The sequence below is a fragment of the Lytechinus pictus genome, chromosome 7, assembly GCF_037042905.1.
Source record: "Lytechinus pictus isolate F3 Inbred chromosome 7, Lp3.0, whole genome shotgun sequence".
In the NCBI taxonomy this organism is placed as follows: domain Eukaryota; kingdom Metazoa; phylum Echinodermata; class Echinoidea; order Temnopleuroida; family Toxopneustidae; genus Lytechinus; species Lytechinus pictus.
The window spans coordinates 47,174,637-47,195,425 of NC_087251.1; the positions used below are offsets into that span (position 1 = coordinate 47,174,637).

The following is a 20,789-nucleotide window of genomic DNA, read 5'->3' on the forward strand; positions in this document are numbered from 1 at the left end:
CTGTTTATTCATCCAGAGGTTTGCCCACAAGCTTGAGTTCAGCGACAAGACGGACGTGGTGTGTGAGACGGCTCTGAGGTTGGTATCCAGGATGAAGCGAGACTGGATTCATATGGGAAGGAGACCATCAGGTTTATGTGGTGCAGGTGGGTGAAACTTGGTCTAATGCAAGGGGAGCATTCCCCTTTGATTTTTTCAAGTAGTGAAGAATAACAAAGGAGAAAAAGACAGAAAAGAGGGAAAAAACAGGAAAGAGAGATGAAAGACAAGCAAACAGAATCAAACAACATAACAAAAAAATTGAATTGAAATATTAAAGTTGTAAAATATGAAGTTGATGATATATTAAAGGACAAGTCCACCCCAACAAAAAGTTGACTTGAATAAAAAGAGAAAAATCCAACAACCATAACACTGAAAATTTCATGAAAATCAGTTGTAAAATAAGAAAAATATGACATTTTTAAGTTTCGCTTAATTTCACGAAACAGTTATATCCACATCCCAGTCGGTATGCAAATGAGGAAGACTGATGACATAATTCGCTCACTATATCTTTTGTATTTCATTAAATGAAATATTCTAATTTTCTCCTCATTGTCCTGTGAGAGTACCATTATTTAATATTTTATGGTTCAGTCAAGTTGGCTCTTATTGTTGAATCTGCAAAAAATTGAAATATTGTATAAGTCAAACAATAAAAAACGTAAGAAATAGTGAGTGAGGGACATCATTGATTCTCTCATTTGCATGTTACTAAATTGTGCATATAACTATTTTGTGAAAAATAAACGAAATTTAAAATGTCACAACTTTTTTATTTTACATCCGATTTTGATGAAATTTTCAGCATTATGCTTGTCTGATTTTTCTCTGTTGATTTAAATCAACATTTTTCTGGGGTGGACTTGACCTTTGAAATTTCAGGTTTTAGTAGTAGACCTGTTCACTCATATTTTGCTACTTCTTTCATTACAGCTCTGCTGGTTGCGGCGAGAATGCACAATTTCCACAGGACCCAAAGAGACGTCATCAAAGTGGTCAAAGTCTGTGATGCTACTCTCAGAAAAAGGTGAATTAAAGGGCAAACAGCACACTGTTTTTCTCTTCTGTCACAGGTGCATCATCATAACTTTCAAGTAAACCACAGAAAAATTACATATTCAATGATGTTGGGAGTAGATCATGAAAGTAGCGCCCCAAAATACTGGATACTTAAAGGGATGGTCCGGGCTGAAAATATTTATATCTTAATACATAGAGTATAATTTACTGAGCAAAATGCCGAAAATTTCATCAAAATCGGATAACAAATAATAAAGTTATTGAAGTTTAAAATTTAGCAATATTTTGTGAAAACAGTCGTCATGAATATTCATTAGGTGGGCTGATGATGTCACATCCCCACTTTCCGTTTTCTTATGTTATTACATAAAATCATAATTTTTTCATTATTTCATACTTGTGTGAATAATATGTCTCCTTATAATGAAATAAGTTGCAGCAATAAATATCTAATGCACTAAATCAGTTGTCAATCCAAATTTTCTAGTTCTTGGTGGAAAAAATTTGAATAAACCTAAATTCATATAATAAAATATAAAAGAACAAGTGGAGATGTGACATCACCAGCACACCTAATGAATATTCATGACGACTGTTTTCACAAAATATTGCTAAACTTTAAAATTCAATAACTTTGTTATTTGTTATCCGATTTTGATGAAATTTTCGGCATTTTGCTCAGTGAATTCTACTCTATTTATTAAGCTATAAACACTTTCAGCCCGGACCATACCTTTAATTAGGATGAAAGATTATGAAAAAAATATGACTGATCCACATAATACATTTTAACTGAGATTATGACTGTTGGATCAAACTCCTAGAGACTACATTTTATAATCTATAATTCTGAACTTGTAAGATAAATCATATCTACTGACTTTGAGGGGAACATCAAATATATTGCCCCCCAACTGAATCATATTGACCGGAGTCTTGAGATGAGGATCAATATGATGCATTTCTGCATATCCTCAGATGCCCCGATTTGAGACCTTGGACAAGTCAAAGGTATACTTTGTTACGTATCTGCATGCAAACTCAGTACACGCCAAAAGACCAAGTAAAATTAAAATAATATACCCAACTCACTACCAATATTCATGAAGACTAGCTAGGCAATACGGTTTTGTAAAGGACCAGCTCAGTTGTCTTGTACGGATAATAATGAATCATCTTCTTAATCTTTTTTCTGAAGGTTATCTGAATTTGAAGAGACACCGTCTGGCAAGTTGACCATCGATGAGTTTCATAAGATTGATCTAGAGGAAGAGCAAGATCCGCCGTCATTCAAAAGAGGAAGAAGAAATGCTAAACTTGCCCAGGTTTGTACTTTTCAACCATGGAAAAAAAATTACACGGGGGCTCGGGCGATTTCACCCTTGAAAGGCTCAAAAGAGCCGTGGAAATTCCCCAATTCTCTGCAATGTTAAAGCTTCTCCAATGTATCACATTTAGGCAATAGGATGTGAAAAGTAGCCCCCCTTAAATTAAAACAAAATAAAATTTTCCTGCTTTCAACATCATTAATCATTATAGTTCACCCTTATCTTACATAAAGGTTTGTTTTAATAAAAGCAATAAAAACATAAGAAATTTATTGGCGAAGTTTTGGCAAAAATCCGTTGAAGAATAACAAAGTCTTGGATTTTTAAAGTGTTGATTTATGTGATGGCACAAGCGAGTAGCTGCCCGATCTGTATCCATTTGCTATTCTTGGTAAGGATACAAATTTTTAAATATACACTTTCTGTATATTATTATAATATAAATAAGGAACAAGGATATTTTACTTCTTCGATAGTGATAAGGGCTTGAGTGGTAGTCATCTACTTTCAATTACAAACTAATGATACCACAAACAATCTTTCATTTATGAATATTTAACCATAAAGAAATATCAAGGCGTTTGACATTCATATCAGTAAACTGCCTTGATCTGCACCGGAGTTGGATTTATGTCAAATTCAAATTTTCTGAAATGTGAAAAATATTAATATGTTCTCATATTATAATTGTATTTATGTTTATTTATGCAGTTTTTTTGCAATGTAAAAATATATGAATGTCTTCTCAGTATCATATAAATTATATTTCTGACATTGTATCATAGTTAGAAGAGCTTAGCAAGAAACAGGTGCTTGAATTAGAAGGAGAGATTACAACCATACAGAATGAAATTGAAAGTGCTCTTCATAAAAAACCAACAGGTGAGTCAGTATTACTCAAGTTATGGTATCTTTGATGCGTCCAAATTTTGAAAAAAGTAGTCTGCATTTGAAACTGTTCCCGGTCTAGTGGTTATGACTCTCGTCTTTCAATCTGTGGGACATGGGTTCGGTTTCAAGCCATGGCGTGTTTTCCTTCATGAAGAAATTCATCCACACTGTGCTGCCCTCAGTTCAGGCGAGGTACATGGGTACCCGGCAGGATTAATTCTTTGAGTGCAATGAGCATCGGAACTAAGCATCAGCGAGAGCTTAAGCCAAGATAATAATAGTTGCGATTTTTGTCTTCTGGAAAATGTGCTATATATATATCTTCTTCTTCAAGCTACACTGCCTCCTTCAATCCTGAAGATTCTTGCAGTATTGTAGTACCGGGGACCGGCAGGTGCAATACACCGGGTGAACACCCTACTCTTTGACGAATAGTGTATTGGTTTTAACGTGCATAGGTTGTGACTCTCCTATACACGGGACCAACATTTGCGTCCTTTCTGATGGACGGAGTGTTTTCCAACTGCATTCACACCCGCACTGAACACAGCGGTGAGGCACGTTAACACACAACGCTAGCATCAGTTTTTTTGTTAGACGTCTTCCGGCATGCTGCGGGACTCGAACCCACGCACGTTGAGATCTACAATCTTATCCGGAACAGGCGCTCTAACCGACTGAGCTACACTGCCTCCCTATCCAGCTATTGTTATCATTATTGTTAGTACTACGTTTATAATGTGTGTGGATTACTCATCAATCTTTGAAACTTACAAATTTTGATAAAGTCCAAAGTTTTTGCATTTAATGATTTAACACATACTTCACTATTAAACTCAACAGGGAAAAATCCTGTAACAATATCAATCTTCTCTCATTGAAATATTATATGATTTGTGGAGGAAAAAGTGAATAAAGCCTTTCTTTGAAAAGAAAAAAAAGTATTTCAATTTTCTTTAAAACAAGGGTGCTTTGATTTCTCTAAAATTTGAAAGGGGTTTTTATGTGTGCCACAATAAAAATGATAATTACCAGTAACTTGAAACCGAGATATAATGGAAACACTGAAAATAAGATTCTTCAAAACCTTGAAGGGATTTTTTTGGGGGGGATTTGTTAATGTTTTGTAAAATTCTATGGCTCGAATTCACAAAGGTGGTTTTGAAAATCCACGGTTGAATCCATGGTTTATGCAGATTTCCTGTATAGATTACGCTTAATTTGTCGCGTATCGGGCGCATGTATAACAAATTCCAATGCTGATGCGCGCTTTTGTCACAGTGCGCCAAATTGATGCCTGTTACCATGGTTAGATACGCTATTTTATTCATAAGTCCACTGTGGACTCATTAGTTAAAAACAGTGGACTCATGAATAAAATAGCATGGATAACCATGGCAACAGGCGTTAATTTGGCGTACTGCGACAAAGCGCGCATCAGCATAGGACATTTTTTAATATACGCGGTAAAATAAGCGTAATTTATACAGGAAATCTGCAAAAACCATGGACTCAACCGTGGGTTTTCAAAACCACCTTTGTGAAGACAGGCTTATGATTCTGGAAAAAGGAAGATATATGGTATGGTCATTGCAAAGATTCCAAGAATGACAGGAAATAGTGAAAGTGATAAACCTTGGTTTCAGGAGGATACACAGGAAGAGATTAACCTTCGGTTATTGCTTTGCTTAAAGCAAAGAACCTGTCGCTGCGGCAAACAATGATTTTATTAGAAAGTCTTTAAATATAGGTTTATTGTCATCATATGATCATAGATCTAAATCTGGCTCATTCGCATAAATCTAACTTTTTGAAATCATAACATTTAAGATGAAACTAATCACATCAAAGTGCCCCAACACAGATAAGTACATATGGGACTATGAAGTTTTACTGCTAGAAAAAAAGATCAAATTAGTTGGAATGTTATGCTTATTTTGTCCATTTCTCAGCAATCACATATTTTCTACCAAAATCTTTTGGCACATATTTTTATTCACATATATATATATGAAGAATTTGATGGCCATTTTATTGGATTCTGTTTGAAACCATTTATAGGTAGTAATCACGACAGGTATTTATCTTTAATACAGATTCATTTATATGCTTTTCACACTGCACTTTTTTTCCTTAATCCCGGGAAATTGGTGGGGCTAAGGGGGGTCTTAGCCCCACCAATTTCCCGGGGTTAAGCTTAGCCCTCTTCGTTTTCACACTACCTTTTAACAAAGTGGGCTAGCACGGTAAATAGTACGGTACTATCTGGCCCTGCAAAAAAGCAGGGTTAACCGGCTTATTGTGGTGCTAGCACCACAATTGCGGTGCTAAGAGAATGCAGTGTGAAAACGAACAGGGCTAAGGAAAGTGGGGCTAAGCATTTAGCCAATCACGGAAGTCGAATTGCACGTTAATCACGCTCTGTATGGTAAAATCATCAATATTCATGAGCTGAGGGATAGTCCGGGGTTAATGCATTATCCCCGGCTGAGCAGATAGTATGGGGTTAAGAAAGACAGTGTGAATCGAAAAAAAGATAGTATGGGGTTAAGGATAGTCCGGGGTTAAGGATAGTATGGGGTTAAGGAAATGCAGTGTGAAAAGCATATTAGTGACATGAGAAACAAGGTATAATATTTGGTTTGGCAATGAAAGCTTTGGTAGTCACATCATTTCCCATGATTTGTTCTCTGTTTAATGTACTTGATCTTTTTTGCAAAATTTTCCCTACAACCTAATCTGACAAATAGGAATGTTAATAACTTATGACATATATAACTATTGAAAAATACTTGTAGGTCATTGATGTATCAGATTTTCTGGCTGATAGATTAGTAAGACTTTTTGTGGAGATTAAGTTTTGGGTATGAAAAATAAAGTATATTTACTTTTATTTGTATATTGATTTGCATCAATAATAGCTCCATGTTTTCATCCATTAAAAAATATGTTTATAATAATATTGATAATATTATAGATTATTTTTATTGTATCCACCTTATTAGGGCGCCAAGGCGCCCCTATGTTACTCCGGCTAAGCTCGGCTACCACTTTCGGTGCTCACATCTTTTTTTAGGAATTCTTTCCAGTTACCTCACCTAGGTTGAGTGTAGCTTAATTTGGATAATATATGTAATTATATTCTTTGTCAAATTGATGATGGAAAACATTCAGAATTCAATTTCCACTTTATATTTTCATGTAATAATACATGTATATCATATCTGATTCTCAGTCTCATTGGCTAAGACCGTAAATTGTCCAGATGAACTCATTATTCGTATTTGCATCTTTATTCCAACCCTCTCCCTCAAATCATTTCCAGATGCGGCATCATCGTTAGGAAGTATACCCGAAGATAACCAGAGCAATGCCGATGATGTTGAACAGGCAGAAAACGTTGAACTTCTGAAACGCTTGGAAGATGACAGCGTGAGACCTCTGGTGGAAGAGGAAGTTAGGTCGCATAAACAGTCGCAGGTTGCGAGTGAAAAAACTGAAAATGGAGACTGTGCATCGACATCAAAAAGTGATGGGAATAAAGGTGTTGATACTGGAGGTGGAGGGGAACCAGGAGGGGGAGAAGGTGGAGGTGAAGCAGGAGGGGGAGATGGTGGAGGTGAAGCACCAGGAGGAGGAGGAGAGGGTAAAGTAGGAGATGGAGAAAGTGGAGCAGGGGCAGGTGCAGTGGGTGACAGTACTTTAAAAGAGAAATCCTTACCCACAGACAATGTTATCGATACCCTGCTTGGTGAACCAACTGTATGGAGCAGTGGAGACAAGGGGCTGAGACCGTCGGCGTTATCGTTAGGACTGGAAAGCATCATCAAAGAGGCTGCCATTCCAGAAGAAAAAAGTATGTTTTGTCCACTGCTGGATTTATTAATGTTAATTTGGAAAAATTGAATGAACTTGGATTCAGCAAATTAGTCCATAAACTTGATACTTCGGATTTCAGGACACAGAAATGTCATTTCATGTTGATTTGATCAAAAAGTTCTTTCTCTACCAATGTTTTTCAAAAGAATGTTGTGTTTCATGTTTTGCTTACAATGGCACAATTTGTTTTTCAGTTTCATGTATGTTATTTTTGTTTTTTATGAATGTGTGAAGAAGATTATTTACAGTATTTCATTTATATGTTTAATTTTTAAATCTACAATTCTAACCATATTTCCCTCTTTCCTCATGCATACAAACCTGTAGGTGTTATGTGTCTATTAACAGGGGTGTGAGAGTTCAGATTTTTTTGTTTTGATTTTCAGCTTAATTTCAGCTTATTTTTGGCCTTCCTCTGTACAAAAAGTATGGGAGCTCTTTCTATTTCAGATTTTTTCAACACTTCAGCTTTTTTCAGATCTTTTTATTTGTGACCACTCACACCCCTCTATTAAGAGCTGTACTACAGGGGTGATAGTATTATTATTATACACAATTATCAAAGCTTAACCTAAAAAGGACTGGGGGGGGCGTGATGGCCCCCCTCAACTCTTCACGCGATATTTCCGAAACGCAAAGAGATAGTGTGGCAAAAGTCTCGCGCAACTTTTGAGAACAAAATCGCGACATATGGGTATAGCATCGCGACTCCACGTGACTTTTACGAGACAATGTCGTGCAGAAAATGGCTCATTTTTATACTTTGTGTACAAAGTCTGTGGGAGATGAAATTCATAAAAGGGTGATTATTTTTTATTCTAATTGTTCTGCTTAATTAATTTAGGGTTCAATTTAGTTGTTAAATGGTCTGTAATAATTTCCATTGAAAAAAAACAATGAAAAACAAAAGATGAAAAAACAATGAAATACATAAGGAAAACAAAATTGACTTTTGTAATTTTTCTTTATGTAAACCTTCAAATTAGATTACAAGGATGACATCTGGAAAAAAAGAAGAAAATTTAAAGTGAAATTGGGTGTTAAATATGCAAATAATGATTTTCATGAATAAATTTGCATATTTTATTCATAATGAATAAAAACTAATTTTTTCCGAGTTTTTTTTTATACTGGCCTGTAGTTTATGTGGTAAAGAATGTGTATGCCAAATTTTGACGCAATCGCACAAATGGCGGCTGAGATCAGAAGGGCCCCCCCATCCTCAATACATCTAAAATAGCCCGGTCCTTTTAGGGTTAATTATTATGATGTGTAGTCATATAGGTGCATTAAGTAAAATCATATCAGTTGGATAGAATTTCCAAGGTTACCATTCTTGAAATCCCTGATTTTAAGTAAGTGTAGCCAGATGTGACAAATCTACCAACGCTTTTTTTATCATTCTACATTCACAGTCCTTCGTATCACATGCTTTGAGAATCAAGAAATATATTTTAATTTTAATACCCAGACTGAGTTTTAGAAGTAGAGTACCAAAAAATGATGATAAATCAGTCATCTTTGGCCTGTTCCGCGAAGAACTTATGAAGAACTTGAGCATTGCATGATAGTTAACAACGTGGCAAAGGCTTTGTCACTCTACTGTTCAATAGATGTTTGTGTCATTTGTGACTTCTAATGATCATGTAATTTGTCGACATGTAAACCAGAACCTATTTCTTTTCTCGTTATATTGAAAGGTCCTGAGAATGATGATGGAGAGCTGGATTTGACAGGGATAAATGATAGGGAAATAGATGCAGTAAGTAATCATTTATCTTAGTAAATCTCTTCTGAAGTTAGTCATGTATACCCTTGGGTGTTAGATTACAATGTTGGATATTTGAATGAAGCTCACTCTGAATAACGAAGAGCATACATCCATTACAGATAAACATTTAATAAAGTGAAACTTTTTCTGTCGTAAAGTGGATGCATGTATTACAAGTACTTTATTTTTCATGTTCATCATGAACGATTGAGTCATCTAAATTTAATCATGCATATGTTTTATAAAAGCTCAACAAAAGTAATGACACATTAATGTATCTGTGTACTAGAGAAAAATGTTACTTCTATTATGTTCTATTGGAGTGAATGTCTGGGCCCATTTCAGGGAAATTGTCAGCACTGACAGTTTGTCATTATCTGACAGTTACCATAGTAACAATCAGATAAATATTGATGGAATGCCACCGATTTGGTCTATAATTTTGCACTTCGTAAATTTTGTGTTATATCTACTTCTTTTGTAGTGTCAATAATATGTCAATTGCAAATATTACAGTAATTAGATTTCAATATCGATTAAATTATATTCATTCATGTTTCTATGGTAGTCTTTTATCTCCATAATGTATACATTCCATTCTTTTAAATTTTTATCAGTTTATTCTGAGTGAAAAAGAAGTGACTATAAAAACCAATCTTTGGATGAAGGAGAATGGAGAATACATGAAACAAATGGAAGGTAACTCAGATTTAAACGTTTGATGTTTTTACTATTTATTTTGATATTCCTGACATATATGAGATATGCTTTGAAATTGTAATGCTGACAGGCGCAATGAATTAACGGCATATTAATACTTACTTCCGCTAAAATTTTATTCGGACAAGATTGTCTCTCAAATTCACTTTTGTTGTGAATAATGCCATTAATAGAAATACAATAACTAGATGCTTGCCACTAATCAGAAATTTTGAAATAAAAGAAAATAATATTCAGGGATCAGTTATTTCTATCCTTTAGCTAGTTTGCATTTTTAAAATTACCTTTTTTCTTTATGGCTTTGCTAATATTTATGTCTTACACTGTAAAACGCATAGAGAGAGCTTTTTCTATTATGCGCTTAATAAATTAATCTTTATTATTGTTGTTATTATGGATACGCTTTTTAGATCCTCTTTTCTTCACAGGTGTAAAATTAAAGATGTATTTGATTTGATAATTTTCGGTAAAGAAAATTTGAAATTAAAGATGTACCGTACATGCATTTAATTTCATTATTTTCAGAAAAGGAGAAGAGATTACAAAAAGAGCGAGAAGAACAAGGACTGAAGCCTGATCAGCCAAAGAAGGTGAGTTTGATGTTGATGGGTTTTTTTTTACAACTGAATGTGTGAGATGAAGTATTAGTACAGATAACAATATTGAGAAAATAGTTCATAAACACTTGTCAGAAAATTTTATCTTTTGTTTATTTTTTCTTGTAGAAAGAATAATGTGGATGCCTCACTGAAATTACATTGCTTTATCTACATTTCTATCTTCGTTTATCTTATAGCACGTAGAAACGTATTGTGATATGTGCTTCATATTAAGTTGGTATATTGTTATAACTGTATGAAATATATGGAGGATCCCACTTTCATTACTTACTTTATCCACAATTGTTATCTTACTATTTCTTTTAGCACCTAGAAACATATTGTGTAAAGCACTTTCTATATTTGGGTATATCATTATTGTTATTACTGTAGGAAATATTCAGATTGATACAAATCATTTTCATACATTTATAACAAATATTAACGATACAAATCAGTGTTATTACAATTATATTTAAAAACATCAATGAAGAGAAGAGGGAGAGAGAGAGAGAGAGACGCAATGGTTGCTATTTGCCTACAGAGACTTACTGAATAGATTTAAAATAACAAGTTAACCCACAGAACAAGACAAAACGAAAAAAGAGTAAAATAAAACGAAAAAAAAAGCAGGACGACAAAAGAAGAAATAAACATAGATAGAAACAGGACGAATTGCAACCAAAAATAGAGAATAAAACAAAATGATAAAGACTAATAAAAATAACTTGATGTCTGAGAGATGATAACGAGCAGAAGAAAGCTCTCTCCACTTTCATTAATTACCGTATCCACATTGCTATCTATTTTTTTTAGCACCTAGAAACATATTGCGATACATGTATGAAAATGATTTGTATCAATCTGAATATTTCCTACAGTAATAACAATAATGATATACCCAAATATAAAAAGTGCTTTTCACAATATGTTTCTATATCAATGTTATTATTGTAGGAAAAATATGGAGGAAACATTGCTTCACTTTCATTAATTACTTTATCCACATTGCTAGTTTACTATTTTTATAGCACCTAGAATCATATACGCTTTATATCCTCATACTCTATCTATGTTCATTGCTGTTATAGAAGAGGAAAAGCACAAAGAGGCCCCCCATCCAGGCCAACACTGCCGGCGAGGCAATCGAGAAGCTCATTGTCGAGAAGAAAATTTCGAGCAAGATAAACTATGATGTCCTGAGAGATCTCACCCAGCCTAGCCAAGCCAATAAACCTACCCCACCCTCAAAACCAGCAGAGACCCCACCCCCAGTGAACCTTGGCACCCCGTTCAGGGCGGGAGGAGGTACGGGGCAGGGGGGCCAGTTGATGAGGGCAGGGAGTCTGGGTGGGGTGAAGCGACTCAGGCCAACCGTTACACCTGCAAGGCCAACTGTCAGAGATGTGGGTGAACTGATGTGTTTATTTGTGTGCTGAATCTATTCTGATATTATTCTTTTTTATTCTGAAACTTCTTTAGAAAAATTATGAAATAGGAAATATAAACAGAAACTGTCCATGTGATGGGTTGGCCTCATTCGAGGTTTCTTCTTTCTTAGCCATTACCGTCCTCTCTTTAATTCATTTGATGTCCACTATTACGCATTATCTGTATTATGTATTTCTTATACCCGGTAGTTTGTCTCAAACGTCAAGTCCACCCCAGAAAAATGTTGATTTGAATCAATAAAGAAAAATCAATCTATAATAACGTTGAAAATTTCATCAAAATCAGATGTAGAATAAGAAAGTTATGACATTTTAAAGTTTTGCTTATTTTTCACAAAACAGTTATATGCACAACTCGGCAACACGCAAATGAGAGAGTCGGTCATGTCCTCCACTCACTATATCTTTTGTGTTTTAATGTTTGAATTATACAATATTTCCATTTTTACAGATTTGACAATACTGACCAATTTTACTGAACCATAAAATGTTAGAACAATTGTAAATCCCCATGTTCATGAAGGAAGAAAACTTATTTCACCTTCCAATAAGGAGAAAATTAAGATATTTCATATAATAGAATACAAAAGAAATAGTGAGTGACGTCATCAGTCCCCTTATTTGCATACCGACCAGGATGTGCATATAACTCTTTTGTGAAATTTAGCAAAACTTTGAAATGTCATAACTTCCTATTTCACATCCAATTTTGATGAAATTGTGTTATGGTTCTTGGTTTTTTCTCTATTTTGTTCAAATCAACTTTTTGTTGGGGTGGACTTGTCCTTTAAGGAGAAATAAATGAAACTTGAAACTTTACGTTTTTGTGTGTTCAGATCGAGTTTTCTGTTATAAGTATATGTCACTTGTGCTAAAATATTCTTTTTAATGCTAGGAGATAGTTTTCATGAATATTGACTTTGAAATAAGGTAATACTTAGATTTCAGCTTACTAAACTATAGTGAATTTGAACACAACATAATTTGATTTCTGTGAAGATAGTTTTTTGATAGATGCTTGGTAAACTGAAATTCATGTGTACAAATTCATAAAATAACTTTGACATCTGAAATATCATATATGATTACATTAATGTCATTTGATTAAGATTGTCTTCATCTGGATCTTTCATTCAGGGACCTGCTCAGAAAGCTGTGAAACTGGAGACCAAAGAAGAGAAAAATCCAAACCCCTTCACCATCGCGCAGCCTAAAGCCCCCGATGACATAGTGGTAGAGTCCGGCCCCGTACAGTACCATGCAGAGGAAGGAATCCACCATGATGATGAAGGGGAGGACGAGTATTATGATGAGGAAGATGATGATCATCTCCAAAGTGCTGCTCAGTTGATGGGACATAGAGGTAGGTCAAATAAATTGTGCAATGCTTACATTAAAATATGCATATTTGGCTGCCATTTATCTGGACCTCTTTGTTAATTTTCTCATGTATAAATCCCAATGCTGCTTAATTAAATCTTAATTAATTTTCTTTCATCCCCTTCACTAACCTGATTGGTCTTCTCTACACACTAATGCCCCTTTTGTCTCCTTGTTTCTAGTGTTGCTGTAGCTTGTTTGTGGTCTATATTATGGTTGTTCCACTTTATATGTTTGTCATTTTGCCTCCGACGAAGATTCTGCTAGGATCGAAAGCTTAGGCCCCTTTTTGACTTTCTAATTAAATCTTAAAGTAACAAACATAAAACAATGGTGATTTGATTAGATAAATCTGATGCAATCAATGATTGAAAAGGCCAATGATTTTTAAAATTGCGTACTGTAAGAACCCGTGTGCGTTCAATATGATTGAGCGACTATTAGAGTGTTCATTTATTAAAGTTACAACATCAATTACAACTTTGTTTAAAGTCCAACTTTCTTGAAGCAACTGCAACTGATGGATGATCACCAAACGAACTATGGAAACTCCAGTTCTTTTCATCTCATGTGATGTGCACGCATAACTGCAATAACCTCAATTTTAAATTCTTTTTTTCTTCTCATTTATCATCTACAGGTGATGATGATTATCAAGATAACTATGATATGGATGACCTTGAGTAGTAACTGGGGTAGAGCCTCAGTTTTTGATATACCTCTGATATCCAGACACATTTCCATTGCTGGATAAGAAAGAAAAAAGAAGAGGGAGGATGAGGAAAAGGAGTGAAGGAGGATTTTGAAGAGGAGAAGGGGAATGAGAATGAGAGGGAGAAGAAGAAATCTACATGGACACCTTGCATTCTATGTGAATTTGATGTATTCTAAAAGGAACCTCAACTCACAAATTTTGTTTCCAAAAAAATGTTACTTGCTACTGACCAGCAATAAAATGGAAAATGTTTTCAGCCATGCATTAGCCTGAACGATGAGTACTACCACACAAAAACATTTGTCCTTGGTTTTTTAACCCCCGCTCCAAACCCACGGCAAAATATTGTAGATGTCAAACTCAGGAACTCAAATACGATGTAACTTCTTGAATCGTTTTATATGCACTGTATCAATTGGCGAGTGACCAAAGATTAAGGTTAATTCATTAGCTTACAATAGTGATAAAGAATGTCTTGAATAAAACATCTAAATAATAGGACCGTTTATTACAACAAATGAAAACCCTTTGAATTAAATAAACAAGACTTTGATGAAGAATTTTTCTGTTTAATGTTCATTCCATTTGCATCAACCAATCTAACTCTTCAAACTGAAATTCACATAATAAAACTACATAGAATTTCTCAATATACAGAAAAATCAAATGACAATATTTCAAGAATATTCTCCATAGGAGAGCAATGAGTGAATTAACAAAGTAATCAAGTTTACACTTTGAAATGGAATTACAAAATAGTATTTGATGAATTATAACTGAATTTAATACTTGCATTGATATCTTTCAAAGCAAAATCTGCAATTCTCTTCGGGCAATTAGAAAACCACTGTGAGTTGGGACAGTGACTTATGTTGGCAATTTTCCAAAATAAACAACTAGCATCAAGCCGAAGTTTAGAAGAATCCTCCGACATTCAATCAGAGTTTTTGTTTTATTTTGTTTTGTTTTTTGCACATTTTTTCCTCCATTAAGCTTGTCTTTTGTTCATTCTTGCATTTCCTCTTGAGGAGTGCAAGTTGAAAAATTTGAGCATCCCTTTAATACTTAGCAGCACCACTTAATGGGGAACATGACTTTGGATCAGAAGATTAAGATTAATACGGTACGTATTTGAGTTCAGGTTTTATGTTTGGCTTCATGAGCCAATTATTCCTTTGTTTCCTTTGGAGTTCTTATTGCAGAGCAAATGTCAATTGCACAGTTTTAAACTGTCATTATGCCTGCCCAAAATGAAATAAAGAATGAATTCCCGACTCGAATATATAAGAGTACAGTCTATAATTAATGTTTCTTGGGTACTAGTAATACGATGGTCTCCAGTTGTGTGCAAAATGATTATGGTTTTTATTGCTAATGAATTAAATAATCATTGGTACAAATAGTAACATTTCAAAGGTAAGACCAGAAACAAGATATTCATATGAAAGAAATTATTTTTCAGAATTTTTCATTTATATTGATAGATTATTTCTTATTTTAAAATGTTTTGATAAAAGTATATCAATAATCTAATTTCCTTGTCTTTTTAAAGGCAGTAAATATGAAAAGAATATTAAGTATATGGGTAAATTATTCCAGAATAATTATTTTATGGGCATTACAAGTATTACCCTCTCCAGTACCAGACAGTCTATAAATTTGAATGAATTTTTCCACTCATATTTATTTATTTTCTTATTAAAATGGAGTCATGTTGTATCAAAAGCCTACAGGCACAAAGTTAGCTCAAATGGAAGAAAATCAAGAAATCAATTTCTTTTACTTTTGGTGAATGAAGACATTCCATATCTTCTAGAATAAACAATACGTATCACCAAAATTACATGGGTGAATAAATCAAGAGAAAATATTCAGCTTATGAATGCTAAAGAGGAATGAAGCAGATTAATTTCTGCATCATTTATGACCATGAACTCGTAATTTCACTGTAATATGTTTTTTGTTCATATATCCACCTTGTGTAATGTACAAATGTATATTATGTAAATGAAATAGTTGTGGAGTAATGTATAAAATAATAAAAAAGAAAAGCCTACGAATCCATTCTGTGTACATTTGTGATCATTGCATAGAGATATTTCATACCACTATTTGGCAAATGATTATTACATTCTTTATGCGTAATATTAAAAAAAAAAAATCTATGCAATTTTGCATTTGAGATTAATTCCTTGATTATCTTCTGGTAGATACTCTATTTTGCAACATCACAGTCTAACCTCTAAAACATGTTGCAAATTAAATAAATACAATTAATTTCAGCTGCTCTTTAACTCTAAAATCCCCCTCCAAAGCTCAATGCTGACAAATCTTGAAAAACAATTTACAGTTGAAGTTATTGGTTTGAATTTGACTTTAAAACCTTCAAGTATTGAATTAAAAAAGAATTTTGATTTTCTCTCATATGCTCTTTTGGTGATGATCTTAATTTCATAAAAGCAGTTTCTTTTTTAGTCATCTTAATGTCATCCTAAAACTCCTGCACTATATACACCATTGTCTCAATGCAATGGTGTAATAACTTCATCAATATGAAATTAAAAATCAAACACAGCTGCACTGTTAATAAGAGGGGGCATCCTTTCAGAGGAGCATTTCATGAAACTGTTATTGTTAGAAGATACTTGCATCTGATTGGCTCAGAGCAAATTAGTCAGTGAAAGTCACCGACAAAACTCTTCATGAAATGTGATACATATTCACATTCATTCCTGTCATCTTGGTAACTAGGGAATATGGAAATATGCTTAAAACTTAGGGCCCTCTTTTATAACTTGGCCAAGATGTTACAAGCTACTGAAATGATGCCATTTCATTGGCTAATAGTGAATTTGTCATGTAAACTCTGCATTTGTCATTGATAACACATTTTATTGAGCAAGCAGCATCAATTCTGTTCTTCCTGAAGTCCCATCTTACGATTTCATCAGTCATTCAGTATTTGCTCTCTCTCTAACCACCATACTGATCTCCATCTGCCTACATGTTGATTTAATCCCATCATCTTTTTATTGGTGTGGTGCTACCCTTATAAGGGATACTTGATATCCATCAAATTTCCTCCAAGTGGGTGTTTCATAAAGCTGTTTGTAAGATACGAACAACTTTACGAATGACTGGTTATCCTTCCTCAGGCGCTAAATCAACACCAATAAAACTTTGGTGTGTATCCTTTACCAGAAGGATCACCAGTCATTCGTAATGTTGCTCGGAATTTACAAACGGCTTCATGTAAACACCCAATGGAATATTTCAAAATGTTGCAATTGTCACCTTGATGTGGAGGCAAGGGTAAGAATCATTAATATTCTTTTGACTTTTCATCATTTCCTGTTGCATACAGCGATGAAGGACCTCACCTTTGCTCCCTGTATCAGTAAATTAACTTGACTTTTCGTATAAGATTCCATCTTAACAGAGATACTTTAAGACCATCACTTTCCTTGAGGCTGCTTGCATCACTGATGTTTTCTCTCTCCTTTCCTTCTTACCAGGATTTCAACAAATTCATTACTTTCTTTGAGGATGTTCACAGTTCATCTTCCTTTTATTATTCCTCCTTCTGTTATTCCTTCTGGAGCAAGACCCGTCACTGCTTGCTTCGAGGATGCTTGCATCATTGCTCGTTCTGTTGACAAGATCTGTCTTTCTCCAATTGTTCCTCTGACTGTCCTTTTGATTACTTTCACTCCCAATTCCTTGATTGACATTTCATTCTGCCTTGCATTATTCTCCCCCTTCATTGGTTCTGCCAACGGATCTTCGTTTCTTGATATGATCCAACACCATGTCCTTGTTTGGATCTTCCCTCATCTCTTGCCGATCATAGATCCATCATCCTTCTGTTATTCCTCTCTCCGTCTTTCCTTCATGTATTCCTCCTTCCATCTTTCCTTCTGTTATTCCTCCCTTCTGTTTTTCCTTCTATAATACGACTCTCTGTTTCTTGATGTGATCCAGCACCATGTCCTTGGAGAGTTTGTTTGGTTCCTCCCTCATCTCTTGCAGATCATGAAGTCTGATCCCTTCCTCCCAGGCCCACAGCAACCGATGGATTCTACAAGCTCTGCAAAATGATGAAAATTAATAATAGATTAACATAAAAATACAGGGGGGGGAGGTGCGCTCCGTAATTTTCAAGATAGAATGGTGCACCTCATAGAATGCCTTCATGGGGCACATGGTAGAATACATTCATTTTGTGCTCTTTAAATGTTTGGTGAGAGGAAATGCCCTTCATTTGTGAGCATGTCAAATTTTTTTTCGGACAAATTCGCAACCTGTAAAAGTATGGGGCCGGATCCACACCTGAAAATAGTGAATACCTGATGATACAAAATACGACGATCATTACCCCTCCAAGCTCGAACTTCCGCTTAATTCTGGCACAAAGTGCCATCAAGTAATTATTCCTGCCCACCTCACCTGGGTAGAGTGCAGCATCATGCGGATGAATTTCTTGCTGAATGAAAGCATTGATTGTATACCCTCACTTTGCCTAATTCCCTTTCAGTCTTAACCCCACAGTCTATTCCAGTTCAACTTTCAACCTAATAAAAAATTGGTGTTATTCAGTTTTATAGTCTTATTAAATAATTCTTATCCCAACAAGTTTAAAAATTTCCATTTTGTCTTATACCAACTTGGTCCAACACTGCATGGTCTATTTGATGACATATATCCTACATATATTCATACTATACTAGACAACCATGAAATGAAAGTATATAAAAATCACAAAGTCTGAACCATTCAACAGTTCAGTCATAATAATAATCATAAAGAACCATGATACATCAAAGTAGAAGAAAAACTATTCTAGTACAATGAAAATATACTGTAAATTAGATTTCAGTGTTCTCAGATGATATATTCTGAGATGACACAAGAAGAACTCACTTGAATGAGGCAATGCTCTCTGGTGGGTACTCAAAGACAGATTTACGATTGCTCGTGTTGAAGAAATACAATCTCCTCTGAGATCTACTCCATTGCACTGTCCACGGATCTACACACAATAAACAGTCAACTCATTATTTTACAAGTTTGACAATCAACAGCAATGGTTTTATGAACAACATGATATTGCAGACTGTCTGGATACACCGTAGACTACTAAATCAACCTTCATAAGTCAAATAATTGCCTTTAGTTGGAACATTTTTTTTTTCAGAACAGAAAATGCAAACAATGATCCTATGCATCTTCCAAATTTAATTTTGCTGCAGTCATGCAGATTTCTGTGGGCCCAAACAATGACTTGGGCAGATTCACCTGTAAATTCAGGAGCAACAGCAAAGTTCCATTTAAAAAAGAAAACCTTGCATCTGCTTCTTTGATAATTGCTTATAGAAAGGGTGAGAATTGTGATATGGTTTTGGCCGAGGATAAAGGCAAGGATTGGTGGTGTTCATTGGATATTTTGTTCCCAGAATACATGATATCGAATCATATAGAATTAGTCTTACCATTGCATGTCTTGATGAAGAATATTCCTTGTGGCATGTAATGTCTGCCATTATCAGTCCTGTAACACAGTCTTCTGTTCCTTCCTCCACCCTTCACCACAAGCATCACTAGTCTGAATGACAACGAAAAAGACATTGGAACCATTATGGGTAAAGTATATATTTGATGGATTCATTCACAACATGCAAATTTTCAATTAATGGCACTTGTTTAGAAATCACTTTGTGCAAAGTCTCTCTGACACCAGGAAATACTGATACAGATTTAAATTTTTCATTCAGTGAAACATGTGTAGAGAGATTAGTAACAAGTATGTGTGGACAGGTCCTCAAGTGCTCAAATGACAAACAATATTCAAAGGAGATACAAGACGAACCCTGTTCTCATCTAATTTCTTGAACTGGTCTCCCTTGAACCACTTCGCAAAACCAATTTAGAGGATTGCTTTCTCATCACACACAATCTCCTGATCTGCTTTTCACGTAGAGCGATCTTGTTGCTATGGGAATGCTCTCAGTAGGGTCACACGTTTTGTGCAAAATTTGAAACCACGGAGTAGGCATTCTACACACAGTGTAAGATGAGTACTGTACCCAACATGCACAACTCATACTTGTACTCACAGGTCAAGATTGCTTCCTGAAGAATGGTTGTGTCCTCATCTACGCTCAAACCAGTGAAACAAGGCAAAGCGGTTTTGGAAACCACATCGTGAGGTTTAACATGTAATTAGAATGTTCGAAGCAGTCTTGAAAGCGATCTTAAGTGGTTGAGGTGGTTTTTCCAAAAGGGTTTGAAAAACCATGTAAGATCACTTCTAAGACCGCTTTGAACATTCCCATTACACATTAAACCTCTACCGTAGAACGCGAGGTAAAATCATCAAGAAAAAAATATGAAAATCCTATCAAAATATAAACACATATTCCTTTCGTAGAACTCTGACAAGTTTGGGGGCCTTCCTCTTTAGAGAGATTGTCATTTTATTGTTCATTTTGTTTGATTGTGTTACCACCACATTACTCACCTCTCCATGTGTTCAATTTGTGAGATTGTGTTACCACGACATTACTCACCTCTCCATGTGTTCAATTTGTTAGATTGTGTAACCACGACATTACTCACCTCTCCATGATCTCAGTGACATCCTGACATCTGAAAACCTCTTTGACCCTCAGGGGTGTAAGGTCAGATCTCGTAGGTCGGTCTACTGCTTTGACAAATAAACTTATCCTTTGAAGCCTGCAAGGGGTTAATAAAAATCATCATTTTTATTTCAACCAATGAAAAGGCAAAGGTCAATGCTTTTTGAATATTTAGACTTGATAATATGCCCTACAAATATACATCATATGTAATTAATTACAGGAGGGTACAGCGGACGTACAGAAACAGAAATGCTAGAATAAACATTGTATTCTTTTCAAAGTTTATTACAAAGTCAATTGAATGTGACCCCATCCCTTTCTAATTTTTTTTCACTATATTATTTTAAAACCT

The 20,789-nt window shown here is 34.8% G+C and overlaps 2 protein-coding genes across 2 annotated transcripts in view; one reads left to right on the top strand and one right to left on the bottom strand.

Annotated features, from left to right (window-relative positions):
• LOC129265664 (transcription factor IIIB 90 kDa subunit-like) lies at positions 1-15,831 on the top strand. The gene is made up of 11 exons (XM_064102929.1): positions 1-146; positions 979-1,072; positions 2,264-2,390; positions 3,179-3,275; positions 6,610-7,140; positions 8,864-8,925; positions 9,552-9,633; positions 10,180-10,244; positions 11,345-11,659; positions 12,842-13,067; positions 13,725-15,831. The coding sequence occupies exons 1-11, from the start codon at positions 92-94 to the stop codon at positions 13,769-13,771; spliced, it is 1,701 nt and encodes a 566-aa protein (XP_063958999.1). The 5' UTR covers positions 1-91; the 3' UTR covers positions 13,772-15,831.
• LOC129264116 (cap-specific mRNA (nucleoside-2'-O-)-methyltransferase 1-like) overlaps positions 14,181-20,789 on the bottom strand; it is a 24,852-nt gene continuing 18,243 nt past the window's right edge. Inside the window, exons 17-20 of the mRNA XM_064102928.1 lie at positions 20,415-20,531; positions 19,289-19,401; positions 18,720-18,828; positions 14,181-17,886 (exon numbers count right to left, since the gene is read on the bottom strand). Of these exons, the coding sequence (XP_063958998.1) occupies positions 17,745-17,886; positions 18,720-18,828; positions 19,289-19,401; positions 20,415-20,531 (481 nt within the window). The 3' untranslated portion in view covers positions 14,181-17,744. The remainder of the gene's footprint in view (positions 17,887-18,719; positions 18,829-19,288; positions 19,402-20,414; positions 20,532-20,789) is intronic.

What these genes read in the sequence shown, in the direction of transcription:
- LOC129265664 (XM_064102929.1), top strand. Translation starts at nt 92, where the DNA reads ATGAAGCGAGACTGGATTCATATGGGAAGGAGACCATCAGGTTTATGT. An exon ending in ATCAGGTTTATGTGGTGCAG is followed by an intron (nt 147 to 978) that starts GTGGGTGAAACT and finishes CTTTCATTACAG; the next exon opens with CTCTGCTGGTTGCGGCGAGA. An exon ending in TGCCATTCCAGAAGAAAAAA is followed by an intron (nt 7,141 to 8,863) that starts GTATGTTTTGTC and finishes TTATATTGAAAG; the next exon opens with GTCCTGAGAATGATGATGGA.